The sequence below is a fragment of the Schistocerca serialis genome, chromosome 7 (genome assembly GCF_023864345.2).
Source record: "Schistocerca serialis cubense isolate TAMUIC-IGC-003099 chromosome 7, iqSchSeri2.2, whole genome shotgun sequence".
NCBI lineage: Eukaryota > Metazoa > Arthropoda > Insecta > Orthoptera > Acrididae > Schistocerca > Schistocerca serialis.
In genome coordinates this window covers 149,192,254-149,204,331 of record NC_064644.1, presented here as the reverse complement: position 1 = coordinate 149,204,331, position 12,078 = coordinate 149,192,254, and the positions used below count along the sequence as shown (strand labels likewise).

Below are 12,078 nucleotides of genomic sequence, written 5' to 3'. Positions count from 1 at the left end.
TTACATGGCCTGTGAGATGATCACACGAGAAGACGTGCATCTAGCACTGAGCCAGGAATCACCATACACACTCTCTCTCTCCATTTCGCCCCAAGCTACGGTCCTGTACCGCCATACTCTCCATCTCCTTAGGTTTTTGGGGCAGAATTTCCAAAATTGTCCTTCTACAGACCTCCACGACTAACAGTAGTCGTTGCTTGAATGGCGAGATACAGCATTTTTTGCTTCAGGTTATGTGCCTTTACACTAACTAATCAGATGTAGGCCAGCCGGAGTGGCCGAGCGGTTCTAGGCGCTTCAGTCTGGTACCGCGCGACCGCTACGGTCGCAGGTTCGAATCCTGCCTCGGGCATGGATGTGTGTGATGTCCTTAGGTTAGTTATGTTTAAGTAGTTCTAAGTTCTAGGGGACTGCTGACCTCAGATGTTAGGTCCCATAGTGCTCAGAGCCAATTGAACGATAGCCAATCAGATGTATCCGGACACCTGTTAGTAGATATTAGTATGCGTTATGACCACCCTTCGCCTTTATTAATGTTGGAACTCTGATGGGGACACTTTCATTGATGTGTCTGAACGCCTCTGGAGGGTTGGCAACCAGAGACGCTTGACGCTAGGGTGTGGAGCAAAGTCGACGTTCTGATTCTTTCCAAAGGGGTTGCAAATGTGTCCGAAGGAACATTGCGTCGTTCTTTGTTAACAACACAGACACTACAATACCATATTTCTACGTTCTTCGTTAACAACACAGACACTACAATACCATCTTTCTACACCCATACCAGGGAGCAACTTTTAATAAAATGTCCTCCCCTGTATGGGAATTATATAAATTGTGTACGAGAACAGATTGGGACGCAGGAAAGACGACATATCGAAGTTTGAGTCTGGCCCTGAGTCTTTCACGGATAGCCAAAGCGGTTTACGTGACTGTTCGTGTAAAGAGGGAGATCCAGGTTCGAGTCTCGGTCCAAAACAAATGTTCACTTTCACCACTCCCTCAGACAGCTAGTTCTCGTTCGCTATCGCAATTGCGAATACATTTAACGCAAATATTATCTTGTTCAATCATTCCCTTGGAAAACGTCATCAAAGGTTTTTGTATTACGGTAAATTAATTTTTTTCCCAGAAAACTTGCGCTAACATGGCATGTATAAGATCTGTCATAAATTTTGCCTAGGTTAAACAGTTCGCATTTATTATGGAAACAATACTTCTCGCTTTAGTTTTACATCGAATGTTAATAATTGTCAGGTTTTACAGACAGTTAAGAGATACTTTAGATGAACCATTTTGAAATCGTTACCCCGAAACCCGCAACCACACATGTTTACCTTTGTACCAAATATTTGCAGTTGTGGGGCGGAATGGACTTCCCAGCAATTGTTAATATATCCACGTGTGAGACGGTAGGACGCAGCTGCTGCTGGAGTGTCTGGTGTCCAGGAACTGAGCCGGTGTGTGCTATCTGTTGCAGGGCCGGCCTGAGAGCCCTGCCCCATAACGCCAAGATGCACTACAACCTGGCCAACGTGCTGCGGGACGCCGGCAACGCCGACCTGGCCGCCGAGCACTACCGCGAGGCTCTCAGGTGAGTGGCGCCGCATCTCCGCAATTAGTCTGAGCCACCGACGGGCACGGGCCGCAGCGGCCCCCTCACTGCGCCGTAAAGCTGTGTCCTACAGGAGACAGACGCGTTAGCTAGCGCTACTTGTGCTTCGTGAAATTGTACATTTTTACCATGCTGCTGTCCGAGGGCAACATTGAGCACATTACTTTCTGCTATAAGGTTTATCTTAGTCAACAATTCTCACAAAACTTTCTGCTGGCTATTTCGGTTTCGCATTAACTGAAGCATTCGATGCCACTTCTGAGCTCACTACTAAATTGTCAGCTTTCTTACTAACGTAGACCTCGGGAGACGCTATAGCTCATTCTGTCACCACAACCTTCCTTTTAAATCTAATGTAGACAAAAAAAGAAATATTGTCAGTCTTCTGTTCACTTTTTATTGTTTATGGCGTCACATAAATTCTCGACGTCATGTTACGAGACGAAGACGATATCTCCTATCGATAGGTTTCTTTTACAATTGCTTTAGACTATGTAAAAATTACCAGTAACCCAACAAAAATAAGAAAGACGTCACATAAATCGTCATCGTTACGCTTCGAGATGAAGCCGACTTCAGGTGTCAGTAGATTCCGTTGACCCCTGGTTTCGACTGTGTAGACTTTACGAACACTCCTACAAAAGTAAGCAGTACTATGCAAGTACGTATATGGTGCTATTACGGTAACAAATTATAAAATAATTTACTAAATGTAAAAGTAATACCATAAATATTGCATCAAAATATGCTGGGCATGAACATTTCCTGGAGGCTGCTACTAGATGGCTGACTGGGGTTAGCCGCTATAAGTCCTCGTATACACAGTTGTAGCTGTAGAAGCTAAGTTTTGTTTACATAGGAGGGAGTACATTATGCCCACGTTTTGGAAATATTATGATGTAGTCATGTAGATAGTTTTAGTATTACGAAAAAAATTATTGTTTTTAAGGATTGCTTCTGCCAGATTCCTCAACTGTTTTAAAATTTTCAGTAAAACTTAACCCAACAACTTAAGTATTAGTGGTGAGTCGACTTTTCACAACAATGGTCATATTCATATTTTCAGGTTCAACACCATTATTTCACATCAGTATATATATTTAAGAGGCACGTTGTGAACAAACCTCAACGACCATGAACGGAATTTCAGATTTTTTAATATTTTTTGTGTTGGTCGTAACCCCTCCTTTGAGCCAGTTACACGTTATCGAAAATTCGTTGGTATTGCTAAGGGTGTCTGAAAAACTTTTCACGCTCTGTGCCATACTTATACTTTAGTATCGGCTTAGAAAGTATGTTGTTAATAAAACTTAACAGCAATTAAGTATTTTTTGGTGGGTATGAATTTCACCTCGAAACTTGACAAGTAGAAAGGATCGGTTCGTTGGACACGTTTTGAGACATCAAAAGATTACCAGTTTAGTACTGGAGGGAAGCGTGGAGCGTAAAAATCGTACAGGGAGGCGAAGAGATGAATTCGCTAAGCGGATTCAGAAGGATGTGGATTGCAGTAGGTACTCGGTGACGAAGAGGCTTGCAAAGAATAGAGTAGCATGGAGACCTGCAGCAAATCCGTCTTTGGACTGAAGACCAGAACAATAACACAAAGTCCAGCTCTCTCCCCACCCCCAACCCAACTGGTAGTACATGTTACAGAAAATGCATGGCGTTGCTAGGGTTAACTCTAACGTGAAACAATAACCCAAATGTAAAACAACTCATGAATCATTTACGATAATGTAGAGGTGTCACGGTTAAAGAGCGTATTTCAACAGCTATATAGCGTTGGCACATGTGTAGAGATCGTAGCCACTGGCGAGTAATAAGGTGACGTGTTTATAGGCAAAACAGGTGTCGTAAGGTCAGGTCTATATGAAAGAGTCAGCAATGTATTCAGTGAACGTGGTCAGCATCAGTTGGTTAAAACGCACGAAAAATCAATGCTGGCTGGGCCGCATATTGTTGCTGAAACTAAGTTTACTAGGGCTCTAAAACTTGCTCACTCCCAACAACATGACGCACTATTTTTTGCCACACCCATTGTAGTCAAATGCTCGGCAAAACTGCCAGCCACTGATGACCGACAAAGCTTGCGGCAGTAATTTCCGAGTCAGAAGTTTTTACGCGGACTTCACTATGGCCATGAAAAGTGCGCCAGCAGAAAAGTAGAAGGGAGCGCGGCTCTTCTGGATTTCCATTCCACGAGAAGGAAAGGTAACAAGAAAAAACTTAATCGATGTTTGTCAATGCGTTCTCTTTAAGTAGGAAACTACCTGGAAACTAACACATGTGCTGGTACTGAATACATACTTTTTACAAAATGCTGAAACCTTGTTCGAGTATTGATAATACCAACCACAGTTTTGAATCTCCTTACAGTAGTTGGCCACAACGCTTCAGTTTTTGCCTACTGGTGATTCACATAGAGGTATTATGTAGCACTGTGAAGTGCACTTCTCATCGACATGCCTCTTAATACCAGAATGTTTGTAACGCGTTAGTGGAAAGAACCTAGAAATTCATTACATTGCTATGAAATAACAATGAGATTTGAATGTTTACATGTTATTGTGTTTCACCAGTATAGTGGTAAAGCTATGACTGTCACAAGTACAAGACATGTACGACTGCCGTTATAGGACATGAAAGTATTGTACACAATTACCGTAACTAAAAGGAGAGAATTGGTAAATTGTTGCCCTTGGACAAGAAGACAGTAATTAAATTATAGAAATGTTTTGAAATCGTAAGAACCTGTGTAGAAGAAAATTTGGGCTCACTATTGCAGCTCTTTGTATACATTACTATCGGTGTTCCAGAGTTCTGGTAGTGATGAGATAACACATAATTATATGGAATCCATTGTTGCCTCGTTTACACACCTGTACATTCCTGTAGACAACAAAAGTCGAGTGCCTTCAAGTATGCACGCTTACTTTCAAACGAAAGAGAAATAATACTATTACACCGATCAGATTAGGTGACTTCTCATTGCGGCATTGCAGGCTCAGACACAGAAAGAAGCATTTACACCCAAGGCCATATGGTCAGACGGTGGACAACAGCAAGACATCGTCAATATGCTTTCAGCTGAACGCAGAAGCCTCCTCCACCACCACCTATAATGGCCGCCTGTACCTCAAATTTTCGTGTATCGCAGCAACATTGCTTCAATTTTGATGGAAACATTATTGCAGCCACACAGTGCCGTCACTTACGGCCCCTGTGAACGTACCTAAAGTGCCAGTTGTGAGGTAACGGGCGAGTTGTGGCGCCCTGAAAATATTCTAAGTTCGCAATTGGCGTGGCCACACGGCAACCCGGGGTTCGTCAGCCACCGCGTGGAGCCGAACATTAGCTGGAGCAAGAGGGGTAGCCCCCGCGCGTGATCCAGACCGACCACATGGCTGAGAATTCCATGCTGACGTTGTGTCGAGGACTGTGTTTTGTGTCAATGAAGGAGATTTGTATGCCGGGAGTGCCAAAGATGGTGGACTTTGTGAAACCATAATGGTAGACATTTCACAGTTCATGTAGAAATTAATAATACCCAGAGAACATAAGTACTCCACAGTTACACGAAAAAACAGTAGCAGCATGTTTATAAATATATTTGTGGTGTCACCGCCAGACACCACACTTGCTAGGTGGTAGTTTTAAATCGGCCGCGGTCCATTAGTACATGTCGGACCTGCGTGTCGCCACTGTGTGATCGCAGACCGAGCGCCACCACAAGGCAGGTCTCGAGATACGGGATAGCACTCGCCCCAGTTGTACGGACGACGTGGCTGGCGATTCACACTGACGAGGCCTCGCTCGTTTGCGGAGCAGATGGTTGGAGTGGCCTTCAGCTGGGTCAGTGGCTGCGGCCTGGCAGGGCGCCATTAGTAACATTGCATGTATCTAAAGAGTCTCACTTGTATCGCCACGATCTCCAGATGTACCAAAAGGATGGATTAAAGTTGAGTGTTCCAGAGGCTGCGTACTTTTCTTTGTAGCATTCGTTGCGTATCCTGTTTCAGATCTCACGCCATCCAGCTTTAACTTAGCACGTGCCTTTCGGCTTCCTCTCATTGTGTCCAGGCTGTCTGGTCTAGACACAACAATATTTATTTGTGTATGTCTTTGTTTATATCCGATATATACTATTCATGAAGAAATTGGTCAAATATTTACTGTGTTTTAGAATGCACAGAGACATTAGGCTACTGGCCTACTTTTGTTTCTATTCCTTTGATATATGTTTATTTCATTTGTTTATGTATCTAATAATGTGTCTTAGAGCATGTTTATGGTCCATCCGAAGGAATATTTATTTAATTTCAGTTATTTAAATGTAAATCCAGTATTTCGTATGTTTTTCAATATGTTTGCGAGTTTACATTGGCTTGGAGACATGGTGGAGGCTCTCTAGGCAATCAGAGCGCTCATTACTATGGTAGGCGACTACCGAAGTCAATGGAGGGACTGGATGGAAGTGGGGGAGGAGCATCGAGTCGCACAGGAGGCAGGGAGTGCTGGACAAGAAGGCGCAACTGACAGTCACAGGAAATACTTGCAAAGTGTTGAGCAGTTTGTGTGTGGTCCCGGGATATTTCGTAGTGACGACTTGTGCACTTGTGAGATTTCCATGGGAACTGCATTGAAGACGTAGTACGTGTTTAGAAGTGAATATCTCGTGAGCTACTTCGTTGCTCATAACTAATTACCTGAAGTAGTAATCTATTGTTTCCCTGTTATTCAACTTATATTTTATTTAATTGCTCGGCCTTCGACACCAACAAGTGTTTTACAGTAAGAAATGGCTTTTTTCAAGGTACTTCTGCTACAGTACTCATCTTTTAAAGTCGATAAAATAGTATCTGCAGATTTTATTTCATTGCAATCTTTCATTTATAAATTTCTATGTTAAATTGAGAATTCGCAATTACCGAGTGAAAGAAACCTTCAACCATTCGATTCATGTGTATATTCATATTGTATACTGTAGACGTAGCCATACTTTGCCTGTAATGCAGCAACTACGTATCCCATCCCCTAGACAACGAAACCAGCCAAAACTTTTAATATTTCAACTCTGAGTCTGAGGGTACGTAGTTGAGGGTCATATTTTTATTCGAAAGTCCGCACGGTGCTGCCACCGATGCTTTTTGCTGTGATGAAGTTGCCAAGATTCAGAAGTTCAAATTGTTCAGATGTCTCTGAGCACTATGGGACTTAACAGCTGTGGTCATCAGACCCCTAGAACTTAGAACCACCTAAACCTAACTACCCTAAGAACATCACACGCATCAATGCCCGAGGTAGGATTCGAACATGTTAGCGTAGCAGCCGCGTGGTTCCGGATTGAAGCGCCTAGAACCGCTCGGTCACAGCGACCGGCGATTCAGAGTAATTTATTTTGTATCTTCTTTTAACATGCCAGACGGCAATCACTGGTTTTTTACATTCACAGTTACCTGTATCAGCAGTGATTTACTGACCTCTCCATATTACATTTTGCTGCGAACAGCGATTGATTTCCTTTACACAAATGTACAACGACAAATACATACTGACATTCTTAACTAAAATACACATGCATAGGCAATGTTGTGATCACCACTCAGTATAATAAAAGAGGGAAGGAGCACTAATAGTGGCTTCAGCATCAGGCATATTTCGTGAGACTTTTCCAGTTCTACATCTGCTTAGTCCTCAGGAAGCACTAGACATGACAGTTGTTCAATGAAGATTAATATACTTCGTGTGGCGTACCACAAATTAAAAGAACAAAACTAGGTACAGTCAAAGCACTGGAGGTTTCACTCGGTCGAGGTACAGAACTGATATAGCGCATTTACAGTGGCAGAGGTAGCTGTTGCATGAGGACGAAGGGCGAGACCAGCGCTCTCTTGCACTTTTTTGTATCAATACAGTAGCGAGTGTGTGTCTCTGTACACAAAGGGACGTCACTTATGCGCCCAAAACGGAAGACACGAATCACGTCTGCTGTCTGTCATGAGGCGAAACCATGACAAAACGGAATGTGATGAATCCATAGGAGCTATAATGTTCACCAATTCTATTCACCAATTCTACTTGGTGGTTACGTAGGTAACAACTTCCAGAGACAATAAAAATTTCATTTTTTCAGTACTTCTTATAATTATTGAACAAAATTAAAAACTTAAAATGTTTCATTGAGAGGTATAAACTGTTCACTTTATCATCGTTGTTTTAGATGAGATTACTGCCAACTGTTAACAAGTTCTGCTAATGTTTATTTCGAACGACGCAGGAGCAGTACAACTGTGCTTAATCAAAATCTATCATATTTTCTGATTTGACTTGGTATACTTGCAGCAGACAAAACACATTCCATAAACACATTCTTTTAAGGAGAAACAATCTAAAAGAACCACAAGAAAATATAAATGTTTGTTCACTGTCGTACAATGCAGCTGTGTGCGTGTGTGTGTGGGGAGGGGGGGGGGGGGGTCAATGGTACATTGGCTTTTAATATACTGGGTGAATCACCTAAAACTTGCATCGCAAATGCTGCGGGCATGGAAAGTGCTTTTCACAGAATGGATTGGCAGTCAGTGGCTCGCACTGTTACATATTAAACAGATTGTAATAATTGTGGCGTCTTGCCCACTCGTCGCGTATAGGGTGCCTAAGGGATGCTGCGTTCTCGGAATCATCGTCGTTGTTGGCTGACACTCGTATCCGGGTTTTTATTTCTCTCCTGAGATTTCCTTTGTTCAAGCGTGGAAGTGTCGTTGATGGCTTAGCAATCCAATCATAGCTTGGAACAGGTGGCCACGGACATTGCAGCTGATGGAAGGTGGAGGACGTGGCTGAGCCTGTAGGAGTTTATGTCTCCGGCGTTTGTCATTCTCCATTCTTCGACGTTCCAGCTCAAAATTTTGAAGAGCATTTTAGGTAACTGAGTGCCAGCGACTTCGATCTTCTGCTATTGTGGACCAGTTACTAGGATCGATGTTCAAGTTTTTTTGATTTTTCTTGTACTGATCTTTATAACGTTTGAGAGGGCCTTTTACCTGTGCTCACTCCGCTGTACAGCATTTGGGGTGGAAGTCTGTCATTTTTCATCCGCTGGACATGTCCGACCCATCTGAGTTGATGCCCAATGATATGAGCTTCCATGCTATACACTTATGTTTTCTCAAGAACAGCCGTGTTGGATATAAAGTCATCCCATTTTAGGTTCATGATATATCTTACCTTCTGTTGGTTGAAGCGTTCTAGCTTCTTCAGATCACAGCAGTATAACGTTCAGGTTTCGCAACCATATAGCAGGGTGGAAATGACTACAGCTGTGTACACCATCAGTTTGGTGTACAGTGTTAGGTCTCTATTCAGGAAGATACGCTTTGTAGGACATCCAAATACTACATGGACAGCACGTAATCTATTCTCCACATCTTTTCCATATGAGCAGTTGGATGACAGTATGCTTCCTAGGTAGAGGAAATGGTCCACTTGTTCCAAGGGTGTATCATAAATGGATATGCTGAAATCAGGAACGGAGGAGTCAGGAGTTGGCTGCGCCATCACCTTTGTCTTTGGGATATTGGTGGAGAGACCAAATCGTTCGTACGCCCTGCTGAAGGAATCAACTGACAGCTGCAACTCTGCAGATGAATGAGCTGGAGAAGCATTGTCATCAGCATACTGCAGCTCTGTCACACGAGTGGTACCGGTGAACCTTTCTGAATGGAGTCTGGACTGGTTGAATAATCCTCCATCGAACCTGTACTTTAGTTCTATTCCAGCATTATTTACGGATGTCTCGTAAAGTATGCATCTCGGAATGCTATACAACAATTCAAGCTAATAACATTACTAGTTTTATTTCAGTTAAGAAGATTGACAATACTTAAACTGGAACTGACAATGGTGTCGCAAGCGATGGGCGGCATGCAACATAAACCGAGTCCTTTGCTATATACAATGTTCATGCAAGATTACACACAGTTTGTCGATCACTAATACCTGCTATTGTAGCTTTCTCTGCTAGGCTTGTCCGTATGATGTCCGAATGCTGAGCAAATACTGAGCGCCCACGGCTGGCAGGCGCGGCAATTATATTCTCCATTTGTTGAGGCCGTTGCTGCACCATTGGCCTACGTGGTTTCACCGCCTTCTCTTGCGTTCTTCGTTCCGGCGCTTATGGGTACGCCTGATCATTCCTCGCCCCCCCCCTCCCCCCCCCCCCCCATCGCCCCTGCTCCCAAAAGCGATGGTCCGTCCGCGTGCAGGGAGTGTGGTCACTGAGAGAGAAGCAGCAGTGTGGGTGCATCGCCGGGCAGGAAGCTGTGGCTGCAGGGGACGTCAAGCTTCCGGCCGTAACCCGCCGTCCAGCCTGCGCTCTGGCGAAAACGTCCCCTGGAAAATGACCAGAAGGGTACGCGTCCATCTGCTGCTGTCATGAACCAGATAAAGAACACGTGGCTGCTGCGGTGTGAGCGAGTCCATCTCCATCGGTAGGACGAGAGGAGGCGCAGGAGGCGAAGGCTCCATCTCCATGGGGTCGACCCGCAGTGTCGTGACGACACCCTCTGGCGGCTGCTGTGGCCGCGCTGTTCTCTGGATCCATGAATCTGGGGGAAGAGGTATTGAAAGATCAGACAGAGGCGACGTTGATTTTGATGACGGCGTTGCAATCCATCGGAACCTGAAAGAAGATACATGCAAGCGCCAAGTCGAAGGACGATCTCGCCTCGCGGAGACCGTCTGCTGCCGCTAAAAACCCTGTAAAAGACAATATCATGCTGCGCGAAGCGATACGTGCGGCCTTCCTTCGGTGCCTGATGCCGAGGATGGTGGAGCAGGTAGAGCAGTGTCCGATGGGGGCGGCCGTGAAGCAATTCCGCCGGCGATGGTCCATCTCTTGGGAGCGAACAATATGAAGCTAGAAACAGCTGCGGTGCTTGATCCCTGGTGTGTGCGGAGCGATGTTTGGTCATCTCCTGCTTGAAGGTTCGGACAAAACGTTCCGCTTCGCCGTTTGACTGTGGATGGAACAGAGGAACAGTTAGTTGCTGTATGCCACTGCGTTCACAGAATGTTTCAAATTCATTCGACGTGAACTGAGGTCCACTGTCTGACACTATTACTTCAGTAGCAAAAAATCGATGACAACACCTGAATTGTGCTACGTTACGTTGTCGCGTTCATTGGCACAGCAAAAGGAAACTTGCTGTACCAGTCAACTACAATCCACCAGTGAGTGTTCCATAAAGGTCCCCCAAAGACTATGAGCACTCGTTGACATGGCGATAGCGACGTAGGCCAAGAAGAGAATTTTTGTGATGGAGCAGACTGATTTTCCGCACATGCGTGACACTGTAACGTCATTTGTATTATTTGGGCGTCCATACCCTTCCAAGTACAGTGTCGACGCGCTGTTTCGTACGAACAATCACCCAGTGTTCTTGATGAAGTTACTGCCACACTTCCTTTTGCAAAGATTTAGGGATCAACACTCGTGACTGTCCACTATCATTCTGGACAAGAATCACACGTTTCTGTACAGTGAGGCTATACCGACAGGCAGAACAAGATACGCAAATGTATGTTAGCCAAATGTTCAAGTCGGAATCAGCTTCCATGGCCTGTACAGTTTTCTTATAGTTCAGCTCAAAATTCTGAAGCAATTCAAAATTCTGACCATCGATGTGACAACATGATGCAGCAGAAGCGTCAAAGTCTGTATCAGGGCCGGTCGGAAGACATGAAAGCGCGTCCACAGAGGAAGCGTCAACTTGCAGCACAACTGGCTTGTCCGGGTCAAAGTGAACTAAGCATGTTGAGCTGTCGGACGCTACACAATCTCGTACTGGTATTGAGATAACAACAAAGTCCATCTTTGCAATTTTTGGACTGTTCGTACAGGAACCAGTTTTGTCGGATGAAACAAGGACTGAAAAGGTTTGTGACCCGATACTAAGTAGAATTTTCTGCCATACAAATAGTGGAGAAATTTGATGGCAGCATACACAATAGCCAAAGCCTCTTTCTCAATTTGTGAATAATTACACTGAGATTGGGCAACACTTTTGATGCAAAAGCAGTAGGCCTTTCTTTATCACCAATTCAGTGAGAAAGCAATGCACCGAATCCGCAAGAGGAATCGTCAACTTGGAATACAACTGGCTTGTCCGGATCATAGAGAACTAAGCATCGATCACTGAGCAATGCATCTTTAAGTTTTTGAAAAGCTACTTAGACTCATCTGTACAAACAAAGGGGACGAAGCAAGCGATGCAGTGGAGGTACGATTTGTGCAGCATTCGGTATGAACCGAACATAATAGTTCATTTTCACTAAGACTGACTGCAATTCTGTGACGTTGCGAGGAACTGGAAAATCTCGTATGGCTAACAAATACGACTGAAGAGGATGTACACAGTGACTGTTTATGACAGGACCAAGGTACTACAACTCAGGTTTAAAAT

General features: G+C 44.2%; 1 protein-coding gene across 1 annotated transcript in view; it reads left to right on the top strand.

Moving 5' to 3' along the window:
• LOC126412939 (protein O-mannosyl-transferase TMTC1-like) overlaps positions 1 to 12,078 on the top strand; it is a 685,657-nt gene that overhangs the window by 564,128 nt on the left and 109,451 nt on the right. The window contains exon 12 of the mRNA XM_050082830.1: positions 1,478 to 1,591. Within this exon, the coding sequence (XP_049938787.1) occupies positions 1,478 to 1,591 (114 nt within the window). The remainder of the gene's footprint in view (positions 1 to 1,477; positions 1,592 to 12,078) is intronic.